The 15,313-nt window shown below is 31.6% G+C and overlaps 1 protein-coding gene across 1 annotated transcript; it reads right to left on the reverse strand.

The window, feature by feature from the left end:
• Positions 1-11,348: 11,348 nt before the first annotated feature.
• On the reverse strand, positions 11,349-14,708 carry LOC143078961 (uncharacterized). Its single transcript, XM_076254038.1, has 4 exons — positions 14,489-14,708; positions 13,513-13,776; positions 12,874-13,008; positions 11,349-12,179 (listed from the first exon to the last, which is right to left on the reverse strand). The coding sequence occupies exons 1-4, from the start codon at positions 14,565-14,567 to the stop codon at positions 11,938-11,940; spliced, it is 720 nt and encodes a 239-aa protein (XP_076110153.1). The 5' UTR covers positions 14,568-14,708; the 3' UTR covers positions 11,349-11,937.
• Between the last annotated feature and the right edge of the window lie 605 nt (positions 14,709-15,313).

The following is a 15,313-nucleotide window of genomic DNA, read 5'->3' on the forward strand; positions in this document are numbered from 1 at the left end:
TTGATATACTCTTTAAGTAGTTCACCTCGCGTAGCATTATATGACCATTTAGATATTGCAGTAGAAGTTCAGATATTCTCATTTCATCAATTGCATGTTTATTATCTTTTGATTACTTTTTGATCTATTTGTCTACTTTTAATATTTGTGTAAAATAAGTATTTCCATTTCCATTTCACTAAATTATATTTTTGTGTCATTCTCATCAGTCTTATTCAATACGAAAACTTGGCACTGCAAATTATTTGCTTCAATATGGTAGAGAACATGTTTAATGGTAGGCTGTTTGAAATTTTATATTTTGGGCACCATGTGTATGAAGTTTAAAGTCAGTCCTAAAACAATATATACACTTTGATTAGCAATTTATGGATTATAATAATTGTATATATCCATTCCCTTTATTCTTAAACTTTCAATACTGCTAGATTTCCATTATTCCTGGATTGATTTTCGATGGACATGATAATTAAGATTTATTTTATATACATATATGCTTGTATTGTTCTTCGTATATACTTGTACATGATTAGTAAATAAACATTGTAATGTTTGCTAGGTGCTTTGTCTATATACCTTTTGATGTTTCTTTGTTACATATATGACGTGACTCTGAAATTATACATCTCGTCACTGTGCTATTGTACTATTGCACATTAGTGTATTCTTGTATTTAATATTTACTGTTATCCTTGGTCTATATGCCATTTTGTGTTTCTTTGTTACATATTTGTATGTAGTTTTTTTTTAATGATTATAACACAATGTTGACTGCTGTATTTTTGACATTTTTACCAATTATGTGTTTGTTTTGTTCACGCATTGTTGTCAATGTAATGACATTTGTTGCGACTATCATATAAGTTAGAGGTTTAGCTAGCTATACATTCAGGTTCAATTCACCATTTTCAAAATAAGAAAATGCCTGTAACAAGTCAGGAATATGAAAAGGGACATTCTGCACCTAATTTTATATAAAAAAAAACAAGAAATGTCTGCGTGAAAATATACTGTTTAAATAGTTATCAAAGGTACCAGGATTATAATTTAGTACGCCAGACGCGCGTTTCGTTTACATAAGACTCATCCGTGACGTTCATATCAAAATATTTATATAGCAAAATAAGTACAAAGTTGAAGAGCATTGAGGACCAAAAATTCCAAAAAGTTGTGCAAATACGGCTAAGGTATTCTATGCCTGGGATAAGAAAATCCTTAGTTTTTCGAAAAAATCGGTTTTTTGTATGCTATTCTATAAAAAGAGATTATTAGGTATAAGAAGATGAGGTATGAGTGCTAATGAGACAACTCTCCATCCAAGTGCGAAATTTTCTCGTTGCGTTGAATACCATTTGGTTTCCCTATGCTCTATGCTGTTATTATTTGTAACTCGGGTTTTTGTTTCGGAACAGTGTACAAAAAACTAAACTGTATTTGTATAATTGTATTGTTTATGATTTTTTTTCTGTGACAAGGGTTTCATAAAATTTAATACGTTTTTGAAATGATATTGAGTTTAAAGTATTTTAATATAAAAAATAAACAATAAGATAAAAACAATCCATTCTTTTCTTGATATTGTCACCTTATATATATATATACATTTTTTCCAGATCTATGAATACAATTAAATGACGTTGAATACCGATATAACGCTAGTTGTAAAGAGCCATACAAAACACAAAAATCGATACACAACAGCCTCAACAATGGGACCAAGGGTGACAGGCCGGCGGGGTATCTTAACATGAAATTTTTGGGAACAGATGTGCGGCTATGATTTTACACATACCCCTAATTATTTAAGTCTTATGAAAATCACTACAAAAAAAAAATACTTCAGGTTAAATCATAACGCATTCGTATATTTTGTTTTGATTTAATTGGACAAAAGAGAATATAAACAAATATCTAATCGAAAGCTGAAAATTAATGACTAATTGACATTTTTCCATGATGAAATTATACCCCAAATAAAGTTGACATTTTAAAAAGGGTCTAATTCCAGTGGCACGTATGTGTATACCTTCATATAGTAAGAGAACAATCTGCCCTTGAACCTCTGATACATTTTGCATTCAGTTTGTAGGACAACAGTAGAGTTCATCAGACATTTCTTTTCTAGTACTATTTTTTTATATTCGTGTATATATGTACCTACGTCGTAGACGGCAAATCAAGCTGATAATTGCTGTCACGAAACCAATCATAGACAAACTTAAGCCTATTATCATGATTATTACGAGAGCTAATAACAAGACGCATGCTTGTTCGTCGACATTTGTTGTAACCGTTACATTCTAGATGTCGGCTGATACAAAAACCATTTCCACTCTCTCTCTTGTGGCATGTCCCTAGATAAAGTAATACATTAAACAGTTCACAATGGTCATTTATGTTCATTGGTTTTCAAAATAAGAAACTCAAAAACTTTATCAAAATACGTTACTGACCTAAGATATCAGATTAAAATTGGTACGGCAGAGGCGCGTTTAGGCGTCTTTAACAGATTCAACGGTCACGCTTCAGTAAACATAATTTTTAGCAGTAGCGGTGTATTGATGAACGGGTTTGTAACTTATATATAGTAAGGGCTTGTGGTTACTGCTAACCAATCATTGTTGTAGTACCTTCTTAAGCTCCGAGTTCAATCAAATAGGATAAGAATAAATGGGACTTTGTGATAACATATCAAAAACCGTGGTAAATGTAAGACATGAGGTGGAAGATGGTGTAAATCAAAGATTTGATTATTTGTAAGGCAGGATTTCATATAAAATTACTGTTTAATTCACTAATATCCAATAGAAAAAAGAAAACACTTAAAAGAAATAAGAAATGTTACATGTGACTTATTGCATAATGTGTAAATATAAAAAAGAAGATGTGGTATGATTGCCAATGAGACTACTCTCCACAAGATACCAAAATGACACCGAAATTAACAACTATAGGTCACCGTACGGCCTTCAACAATGAGCAAAGCCCATACCGCATTGTAAGCTATAGAAGCCCCGAAATGACAGTGTTAAACAATTCAAACGAGAAAACTAACGGCCTTATGTATCTAAAAATAAATTTTGCATAATGTGTAAGTAATTCAAATTCTTCACCTTAAGGTTCATACCTGTGCGTGCTGCTGTTAACACGACTCTGAAGTTTGAAGTTTGATTTATGTCTCTAAACCTCAAGTCATGTATTGTTGTGTAGAGTTATAATATGAATGAAGACTCTTCCTATTACCACAAACACCATTTGGACCTATATAGGGAACAAATATAAAACTGGTATGTTCTAATCTTTATATCGTTTATATAACTGTTTATATTATCATTTATAGACATTATCTATTCATTATATGGTATTAAAACCTTTTAAAAATCTTTAATTGTGAACCTCCCCACTGTATGATATCAGTAGTCTTTCTTTTAATGTGTAAATAAATCATATATACACAGTTTAGTTTATAAAAAATGTGCCTTAATAAAATTAACGGTATCAATTTTCTTGCACCAGATGCGCATTTCGACAATACATGTATCTTCAGTGATGCTCGTGGCCAAAATATTTGAAATCCAAAGCTTATATAAAAGATGAAGAGATATAATCCAAAAGGTCCAAACAGTATAGCCAAATCCGTGAAAGGAATCAGAGCTTTGCATGAGGGAGATACATTCCTTAATTTATAATAATTTCTATCATTTTGTAACAGCAAATTTTAATAATACAAAAAAATCCGTATTTTCATGACAGTACCGAAGTACTGGTTACTGGGCTGGTGATACCCTCGGGGACTAATAGTCCACCAGCAGAGGCATTTTCCTCATCTAGTAATTATCAGTCTTTTATCAATTAGTTTTAAGTAAATAATTCTGTTAGATATAGCTGCAGTTTTGTTTTAGATTCTGTACTTAGATCATATTAACAGTTCAGTTTAGCTATGTACAAGTATTTCAATTAAAATATAGAAAAACAGAAAATAAAAACAGTAATATCTTCTATGTATAAACCCATGTATCTTTGGTATTAGTCTAACCTGTAAGGACCTTATTTATACTTGTTCCTCGTTCATAAAAAAATATCCAAACGAGAATTGACACAATTGTTACTTTCATCTGTAGAAAAACTTTTAAAATATGCCAAGACTCTTCCCGGATAGGCATCCTTTGTCATGGGATTGTACATAGACACAACACATGTCATATAAGTTAATAGAGGATCTGAAGAGGAGTGTGTAAGTAATATGTCCCCTTCTGTAGGTATTGTTAACAGCTGTGTTGGACTTTCACATACAGATATCAGGTCGTCTGAAAAATAGATAAAGAATAAAATAATGAATATACACATATATACATATACTTTTGGGGGCCCTTTTTAGCTTGCTGTTTGATGTTAACCAAGGTTCCGTGTTGAAAACTACTTTGACCTATAATGGTTTACTTTAACAAATTGGGATTTGGATGAGAGAGTTGTCACATTGGCACTCAGACCAGATCTTCTTATATATATGTAGGACTCTAAAGTGCGATGGGGACGCTAAAGTACGATGGTCACGCTAAAGTGCGATGCTCTACGCTAAAGTCCGATGCCTCCATACGCTAAAGTGCGATGGTTCGCGAAAGTATAGACGTCCGAAACGTAGTTGGATTATGATTAACAGTCGTTTATACAAACTAAAAATTTACATGCTGGAAGATGATGATTCATTTTAAAACAACTTATAAACCAAGCAGTCGGAAAGCATTTTTCTATGACTTAATTAATTCAAAAGTGCTTTGTCGGCTGAAGCATATGTGTTTTTTTCGGGTGCTGGAATGGGGACTTGTATCTGCAGTTATTTTATAGATACAAAATAGTATACGCATAAGTATCTTGTATCCGACTTTTATTGAAAGCGAACAGATACATTTATATCATTTTTTCGTTAATTGCAGTTTTATTAATAATTTTTGGGTCTAATTGTACTCGCTATAAAAATGGAGAAAACTCAGACAATATCTCCTCTCTCTCGCATTTGAATTAAAGCTTGTACAAATAAATGTTACACATTCAGAAAATGAACGAATTTTGTATTTACCATTACGACTCTAAGGGGAGGTGTTCACATAATTGATAGACTGTGTGAACAGTAAGCTACACTAATGATTCAAATATTTGATACGACCTAATTGTTAAAATTTCCAGGAAATATAGTATTTTGTGACACCTCAATTACCTTTTTAGCAATTAAAAAATCGTGGTCGGTCTTCAAAATTTAGAAACAATCACTGAAGCCTACCGGTAAATTGTAAAGCCTATCACATATTTTCACCTTAGCTACTAGAAATTATAAAGCCATGTACTTTCAAGTTTTGTAAGCCCTTTTATCTTACCCTTTTGGTCCATCGTACTTTATCGTAAACCATCGTACTTTAGCGTGATATACCATCGTACTGTAGCAAACGAACAACCATCGCACTTTAGCGTAATATACCATCGTACTTTAGCGTGATATACCATCGTACTTTAGCAAACAAATAACCATCGCACTTAAGCGTGATATATCTGTGCTGTACAACTTTGTACTTTTTTTCGCTTGCGATCTTTTATATCTGGACGTCACTGGTGAGTCTTATGTGGACGAGGCGCGTTTTTGGCGTATTAAATTTTAAACCTGATGCTTTTTGTTATTCATTAATCATGTGTTTCTTTGTCTAATACGTTTTCCTATTTATTTGTATTATAGTCCTGTAATATTATGTTGTCATTTCTATGTTATATTTAACATTGCCATTAAAGTGCGAGGTTTGGCATGCCACAAAACCAGGTTCAACCCACCATTTTTTCCTTTAAAAATGTCCTGTACCAAGTCAGGAATATGGCCATTGTTATATTATAGTTCGTTTCTGTGTGTGTTACAATTTAACGTTGCGTCGTTTGTTTTCTCTTATTTTTGAGTGTAAATTGACATGGCGATAAGACGTGTCACGGTACTTGTCTATCCCAAATTCATGTATTTGGTTTTGATGTTATATTTGTTATTCTCGTGGGTTTTTGTCTGATGCTTGGTCCGTTTCTGTGTGTGTTAGTTACATTGTAGTGTTGTGTCGTTGTTCTCCTCTTATATTTATGCGTTTCTCTCAGTTTTAGTTTGTTACCCCGATTTTGTTTTTTGTCCATGGATTTATGAGTTTGAACATCGTACTTTAGCGTAGACCATCGCATTTAAGCGTTATATACCATCGTACTTTAGCAAACAAACAACCATTGCACTTTAGCGTGATATACCATCGTACTTTAGCAAACAAACAACCATCGCACTTTAGCGTGAGACACCATCGTATAGCGTAGACCATCGCAATTTAGCGTGATATACCATCGTACTTTAGCAAACAAGCAACCATCGCACTTTAGCGTTAGACACCATCGTTCTATAGCGTAAACCATCGCACTTTTGCGTGACCATCGCACTTTAGCGTGACCATCGCACTTTAGAGTACCATCGCACTTTAGAGTCCTACATATATACATATGAATTACAAGAAGATATTAAAAGGGTCAAACACAAAAACTCGTCAATTCATTTGAAAGAACATACATTTTCATAGATAGAAAATAACATTGTAAATAAACACATACATCATGTACTTTGAAAGAAGATACCAAAAGGATCAAACACAAATAGAAGAGAGACAAACCCAGTGATAAATAGAAAAAAAGACGAACGAAGAACACAAACCGATGCATAGTATTCTAATTTTTCGTGTATAGTTTTTTTATTATCTTAAAAAATATATATTCAATATTTGACAGATTGATGTTAATATGACTAAGTAGGAATATGGCATGAAAGTTTGGATCCTGGTATCTATGATGAGTTTATTTGTCCATAATTGAAAAAAGTTGTTGACTTTGACATCTTTTGACTGTTTTGTTGTTTTGTATATATATGAAAAATAAGGAAATATGTGTATTTCAGCAAAGTTTTGTTAGAATTATAATTATACTGCTAGATATCGACGTTGTCTCTCTCATTTGATTAACAAACGTTAAACCCAACTGTTTTTGTTTTATTTGTGTACTATCGATTTGTTAAAATGGTATATATTTATAAAGTTTCTTTTCTTATTGACTCAAACAAAGGATATAACTAATAATACGTTCTTGCTTAAACTTACATTTTGTGATAGACGAAACTTCCAGAATAAACAAAAGTAAACTTATCATAAGTATTGCAATGTGCATTGTGTTTAAATGTAAAATCAGTATTTAGTTCTATTTTAATCTGAAATCAATCCTAATTCTATCTTACTTTTGAGATATAGTTTTTCAAATGTGACGTCATTTTTGTGATGTTTCAGAAATTCAAATGTGACGTAATTTTTGTGCCTTTTCACCACTTCGTATGTGACGTCATTTGTATGATTTTTTGCGTTGAGGCCTGGACTAAGTCGGGTGTGTCTATTTTTCTGTGTTGGTCTTTGCATTATGTATTCGGGTTTTATTTTCTGTAATTAGTCATACTTCAGTTTCATTATGTATATCTTTTATATTCATTTGATAAAATTTACTGTTTGCATAGCATAAATTGTTCTAAATAATAAGGATGTTCTTATCCCAAGCATAAAAACATAGCCGCATTTGACACAACCTTTTTCAACTTTTGATCTTCAGTGCTGTACAACTGTGTACTTTTTTCACTTTCAATCTTTTATATCTGGGCGTCACTGGTGAGTCTTGTGTGGATGAGGCGCGTTTTTGGCGTATTGAATTTAAACCTGATGCCTTTTGTTATCTATTAATCATGTGTTTCTTTGTCTGATACGTTCTCCTATTTATTTGTATTATAGTCCTGTAATATTATGTTGTCATTTCAATGTTATATTTAACATTGCCATTAAAGTGCGAGGTTTGGCATGCCACAAAACCAGGTTCAACCCACCATTTTTATCTTTAAAAATGTCCTGTACCAAGTCAGGAAAATGGCCATTGTTATATTATAGTTCTTTCCTGTTTGTGTAACATTTTAACGTTGTGTTTCTGTTGTGTCGTTTGTTTTCTCTTATATTTGAGTGTGAATTCACATTACTATAAGACGTGTCACGGTACTTGGTTTTGATGTTATATTTGTTATTCTCATCGAATTTTGTCTAATGCTTAGTCCGTTTATGTGTATGTTACATTTTAATGTTGTGTCGTTGTTTTCCTCTTATATTTAATGCGTTTCCCTCAGTTTTAGTTCGTTACCCCAATTTTGTTTTTTGTCCATAGATTTACGAGTTTTGATCAGCGGTATACCACTGTTGCCTTTATTTATCACCGAGTAGAACTTCTCCATTTTAGTCTTCATGTTTGCGTATTTTGTTGAATATATTGGACTTTGATCTGGATTATTCAACCGTAAATAGTCATGCCAATCTACTGCGACCCAGACAGTGACAGTTACCTTATATCTATATGCTATCCGACACTCATTCAATTAAAAATTCCTAAGCATTTGAGCATTTGAATAACTTGATCAATACAGTAAAGCATTTAAAAAAATTTGAATACGAATTGTTCAGAGAACAATTGAAGATCTTTCCAACAGAAATAATATATTTTGATAACAAAATTTTAAATCTGATTTGAGTAATCATTGATATGTTCATAATTAAAAATGAACTGTTAACAAAACTTTGAATTTTTGAAGAACTTAGGCTTTTATATCTCAGGAATATATTACCTTAGCTGTTTTTGGCAAAACTTTTAGGAATTTTTGGTCCTCAAATCTCTTCAACTTTGTACTTTATCTGGTATTTTTAACATTTTTTTTCGAGCGTCACTGATGAGTCTTTTGAAGACGAAACGCGCGTCTAACGTAAATATTAAATATGAATCCTGGTATCTATGATGAGTTTATTTCCAGTATCAAATGATAGCTTACTAAATGCTGATACTGAGAAAAAAAATGGTTTCTATACAAAGGGCAGATAAAAAAGGCAGAAAAATTATTACTTCCAGTTTGAAAATGTCACTCCAGTATTATTTACTAGTTTACTTGACGATGAGTATTATGTAGACGAAATGCGCGTCTGGCGTACAAAATTAGAATCCTGGCACCTTTGATAACTATTAGCCAGAGCTCCATGCGTGTTGAAGGCCGTACCTTGACCTATAATGGTTTACTTTTATAAATCTTATATATATAAACACCAATCAGACATCATTCCAAACATAACAAAATTAAGACTTCTAGAGAAAAAATAGATTTGTTAGTTTTATGTGGTTTTCTAAAATGTTGGTTCATTTATATGTTTGTATGTTCAGTGTGGCGTACATTTCACTGAACTGGTACACATTATTGTTTGAGGATCAGCTGAAGACCGGCTCTGGATGCTGGATTTTTCTCGCTGCTAGGAAGACCCGTTGGTGGCCTTGTGCTGTTTTCTGTTCTTTAGTCGGGTTTTTGTCTCTCTAACACATTTTTGTGACATCAGTATCAAGTAATAAAGATATTGATATACACTTTAGGAGGCTCTCCTGACTTAACAGTAGAAGAATATAGATTGAAATAAACAATTAATTTCCCCATAGGCGACAATGGTAGCCTTTTTCGAGATACAGACTTTAGAAAGTTGATTTTTTTAACGAAACCCTGCTAAAATGAAGAAAAAGTCATTAGGACAGTATTTTTTGGTCCAAAAAATATAGGTTCGCGTTGCTTTTCTTAGCGTATTTTGTACTTATCTCCCATGCCTATCAATTTTACCCTTAAAAATACGTGTCTTGTGCTAGCGTTTCAAAGTCATCTCAGGACCTTAAGGGCTACGGAATAATTTTTATTTTGCCTTTTGTATAAAGCAGAGTGCACGAAGTCTCTAAGAATAAAAAATAACGGGCGCACATATTGACCAATCAGGATTAGCCATACTCTTAATTCTGAATACCATGTTATGCTCATAAAATGGCTGCGCCCATAAAATCTAATGGTGTATTGTAACCTATATAGATATTGCAGTTTTAGTTCAGCTAATCTCAACATTTGATCAATTTCCTTTTTGATAACATTTTAATCTATTTGTCTATCTTTAATATTTGTTCAGGTGCGAAACTAACTTTTTCCATTTCAATAAATTATATTTTCTTTCATTCTTACCAGTCTAACTCAATACACAAAATAAAATATGAAACTCCACATAATTTGCTTCAATATGGTGGAATACATTTGTCTAATGGAAAAAAAGTAAAATCACATAAATACTGAACTCCGAGGAAAATTCAAAAAGGAAAGTCCCTAATCAAATAGCAAAACCAAAAGCTCAAACATCTCAAACGAATGAATAACAACTGTCATATGGTATACCGTTTGAAATGTACTGTTCTGTGCACTATGTGTATTAATGTTATGATCAATCCATCAACAATATATCCACTTCGAAAAGCATTTTACGGATTATAGGGATAGCTTATATCCATTCCCATTATTTTAAAACATTTGATATAGATTTACATAGTCCCTTGGTTTATTTTCGGTGGACAAAATCATTTAGTTTATATGTACATATATTTATGTCTTGTCCTTTTAGTGTATTTCATCAGGAATAGTATACAACTTTTTCAATATTTTCCAGTATATTTTTGAAAATGGGAAATTTTGATTGACCTGATATGTCTTATAATTTCCAAAATATACCGGGCTTAAAGGACAAGTCACATATTTCTGTGTCAATGATAATATTACAAATCCACGCAAGCGGTTTCATGACGAATTTAATTTTCATAAAAAAAAATGTCTTAATATTTAAAGTAAAGGGTGGCAGGTAAATGAAACTTACATAAATGAAGAGATAAATGAAAAAATGAACAAATTGTTACCCGATTCACATAATTCCAAGGCCGTTAGTCGGCACCAGGAGCGACAAAGCAGCGCATCTATTTTGGACGGGCAAATATCTACATTTTTATATGGTACGGGCTCTGACGTCCCAAGACCCCAGCTTGTCTGGCAAAACAGCCGTTGGACGACAGAGTAATCTCGGACTAATGGTGACCTATAGTTGGCTCCTATTCTTCGTCATTTGGTTATTGTTTCAGACCTCACTCTTTGGCAATTACACAGTATACTTCTAATTTATTCTATCCACATATTCCTTTTTGTTATGAACAAAAAGGGATGTGGAGTAAACATCAATCCAAACATAACAAAATAAAGACTAGAGAAAAAAAAATATTTTTGAGTCTTGATTTTTTTTTTTAAATTTTTTGGCTCATTTGTAGGTTTGTGTGTTAAGTGTGGCGTCCATTTCGCAGAACTGATGTACATCTTTGTTTGAGGGTCAGATGTGACAACAAGAATGTCATTATTTAAATACTGTTTTAAAATAATATTGAGTCAAAGGATTTTAATACAAAAATAAACAATAAAATATTACAATAACGTTCTTTTCTTAATATTGATATATAATGATACACATTTTTTTTCAGATCTACAAGTACAGTTTATAACTTTTAGTTTATCATCCCTATATAACGTTAGTTAAAAAAAAGAATAGATACAAAAATCAAAAATCAATACACAACAACCCCATCACGGGGAACAGGGTGACGGACGGGGAATCTTAACATTGAATATTTTGGAAAAGACGTGTGACTGGACTTTTAAGAACACCCCAATTATATATTTAAGTCATGACCCATAGTTCCTAACGCATATTTTTTTTTATTTGATTTAAAATGGATAAAAGAGCATGCGTACATATATCTATGAAAAGATGAAAATGAATGACCAATTGGCATTTTTCATGTTGAAATTATAACCCATATAAAGTATTAAAAAGAAAACTATTCCAGTGGTACGCACTTGAATACCATCATGTAGTTAGAGAAACCCCTAGTATCGAAACCCAGGTACATATTTCATTCAGCTTGTAGGACAACAGTAGAGTTCATCAAACACTTCTTTTCCAGAACATATTTTCATATGCGTGTATAAATGTTCCTACGTCGTGGACGGCAAACTAAGCACATAATTGCTGTAACGAAACAAATGATAGCCAAAATTGAGCCAATTATAATGACGACGATTATTCCGGCAGCTAATGCCACGACGCATGCCAGTTCGTCGATATCATTTCCACAGTTGTTGTAACCATTACATTCTAGATGTCGTCCGATACAAAAACCATTTCCACACCCAAATTCACTCTTTTGGCAAATACCTAGGAAAAGTAATAAATTAAAAACTTGACAACGGGTATTTATATTCAATTGCAATTAAAATTAGCAACTTGAAAGCTTTTATCAAAATACGTTTTATACGTGTTTGTTTACAAACTGACCTTAGGCTTTAAATTTTGTACGCTAGAACAACGTTTCGTCCACAAAAGACTCAATAGTGAAGATTGAATAAAAAAGTTTTAGGATATTTAGCGTATTGTTGATATACCTTGGATGTGTGGGTTTGAATCTTATATACAGTAATGATCTGTGGATTCTGCTGACCAAACATTATTGTGGTACTTATGCTCCCTGGTCAACCAAATAGTAATACAAAAAGGGACTTTATAATCAGATATCAAAAGTGTGGTAGATGTAAAAGAAATTGTTGTGAAAAGTGGTGTTAAGTAAATGTTTGATTATATGCCACTGCAGTGTTTTTCTTCTTATAGTTGATGTGTTTCTCTTGGTTTTAGTTTGTAACCCGGATTTGTTTTCTCACAATCAATTTGTAACTGTTGAACAGCGGTATACTTATGTTGCCTTTATTTAGACAATGTTTCATATAAACTTAAAGCCTAATATGAAAATAGACAAAATTCAATGGACAAAATAAAACACTGAATAATTAGAAAATGTTACATGTGACTTATTTTACGATTTGTAAGCCTTTTAAATACATTTAAAGGTTCATACCTGTATGCGCTGCTGTTAACACGACTCTGAAATTTGATGTTTGGTTTACATCTTTAAACCTGAAGGTCACGTATTGCTGTGTAGAATTATAATATATGTCAAGATTATCTCTATTACCACAAACACCATTTGGACCTGTATAGAGAACAAATATAATACTGGTATACAAAAAGTAGTTAAATAAATTAGAAGTTTTATTTAGAGTCGGAACATATATGTAAAGTTAACTATTAGCATGAAATACGGACCGGTTTATGTTATTACATATGTAAAATTATAAACTTTATATTGTCTGTATGACTGTTCACATCATCATTTATAGATATTGTCCATTCACTGTCTTTAACCTTGTACCTCCTCACTTGATGATAAAAGTAGTTTTTTGTCTTTTAACTTTTAACTTTTTTTGTTTATTAAAAGTGCTTAAGACTCATTTAGTAATTATCAATCTTTTATAAATTGAAGAAAAAAAATTCTATTAGATATAACTGCAGTTTTGTATAGGAGGCTATACTAAGACTATATTCTTAGTTTTTTTGCTATGGACATGAATTTCGATTAAAATATAGAAAAAAACAGTATATCAGAACAGTAATATCATCTATGTATAAACCAATGTATTTATGGTATAAGTCTAACCTGTAAGAGCTTTATCTACACTTGTTCCTCGTTCATCATAAATATCCAAACGAGAATTGACACAATTTTTACTTTCGTCTGTAGAAAAACTTTCAAAATATGCCAAGACTCTCCCAGGATACTTTGTCATAGGATTGTAAATAGACACTACACAGGTCATATTAGGTAATAGAGGATCTGATGAGGAGTGTGTTAATAATATGTCTCCATCTGTAGGTATTGTTAACAGCTGTGATGGACCATCGCATACAGATTTCAAGTCGTCTAAAAGATAAACAAGATGTTCATAGATAAAGAATTATATTATGCCTACACATTTGCTATAAAAGCGCAAGGTTTGGCTAGCCACAAAACCACTAATCTTCAATAAATTTAAAAGAACATATTTTTCATAGATAAAGAATAACATTATGAATAGGCCAATACATTTACATCATGTATAAGGTTACTTTGCGAGAAGATAACAAAATAACCAAACACAAATCGTAGAGACAAACGATCACAAACCCATTGATGAACGAAAAAAGACGAACGAGCAATATGATATATTCTATTTATAGTGTAATATTGTGTATAGTTTTTTGTATCATTTCAAAAATATATATCCACATTTGAAAAATTGCTTTTTATAGAACCCAATAAGATTGAGAGTTTGATGTATGTGTTATGAGCGTTTTGTCCTTAATTAAAAACAATTTGTTGACTTTGACATCTTTTGCGTGTTTTGTTTATGTTTTGTTTTGTATGTGTTGACTGTAAAATAAGGGAATCTGTGTATTCAAACACAATTTTAAACGAAATATTCTGCTATATGTCGACTTTGTTTCTTTCATTTGTTCCACATACCTTAAACTTAACTGTTTTGGTTTAAGTTTTCTACTTTCGCTTTGTAAAAATGATATACATTAATATTTTACAGAGTTGTTTTTAAAAAGGATTAAAAAAGGACGTATATCTAACAATTACCTAAACTTACATTTTGTGATAGATGAACCTTCCACAATAAAAAATAGTAAACTTATCACCGAGTAGAACTTCTCCATGTTTGTCTTCATGTTTGCGTATTTTGTTGAATATATTGGACTTTGATCTGGATTATTCAACCATAAATAGTCATGTGAAAATGAGTCATTCACTGTGACCTAGACTGTGACAGCTACTTCATATCTATATTCTACCCGACACTCAATCAATTAAAAAATCATAAGCATGTGACCATTTGATTAACCTGATCAATACAAACAGGCATTTAAACAATCATAATGATTGAAATCAAATGTTGAAGCTTAAAAGTTTGACCTCATTGATATATACATATTTGTTACAGCTATTTTTAGATTGTATTACAATTTACCTTTATTTTAGATTAAAGGCGAAAAAATAATTTTCATTTTTCTAGGTTAATACAAACATTTATAGTTATTATATCCCTAATTGGAGACAATGATTATTAGGTGATGTTAGAATGGATACTTTTACAAACTATTACATAAAATAGTTTTGTATAGAAAAATAAAAATATGTACTTTTTGATAATTGTAATTTTAAGTAATGTGTCTATAAATTAAATCCTTTGGAAGAGTATTGAATGATATTTTAGTTTTTATGTGTTTATTTAGAATTTGTATATTACATTGAACTACTTTTTGTTAACCGTCAATAATTTTTTGATCGGTAATTTGGGTATGTTTTTCTTTTTGTTATTTGTCTTTGTGCTTTAGTTTCGATCTGGTTTTTACTTTTTGTTCTTATGTTGCCCTCTTGCACTAATGTCCAAGGTTGGTATGATTTTGTTTTATTC

The sequence above is a fragment of the Mytilus galloprovincialis genome, chromosome 6, assembly GCF_965363235.1.
Source record: "Mytilus galloprovincialis chromosome 6, xbMytGall1.hap1.1, whole genome shotgun sequence".
NCBI classification, from domain to species: Eukaryota; Metazoa; Mollusca; class Bivalvia; order Mytilida; family Mytilidae; genus Mytilus; species Mytilus galloprovincialis.

Excerpts from the sequence above, each read along its gene's own strand:
- LOC143078961 (XM_076254038.1), bottom strand. The coding sequence starts at position 14,567 with ATGAAGACAAACATGGAGAAGTTCTACTCGGTGATAAGTTTACTATTT. Across the intron at positions 13,777-14,488 it reads AGGTTCATCTATCACAAAAT|ACGACTTGAAATCTGTATGC; the intron begins GTAAGTTTAGGT and ends TTTATCTTTTAG. Across the intron at positions 12,180-12,873 it reads GTTAACAGCAGCGCATACAG|GTATTTGCCAAAAGAGTGAA; the intron begins GTATGAACCTTT and ends TACTTTTCCTAG.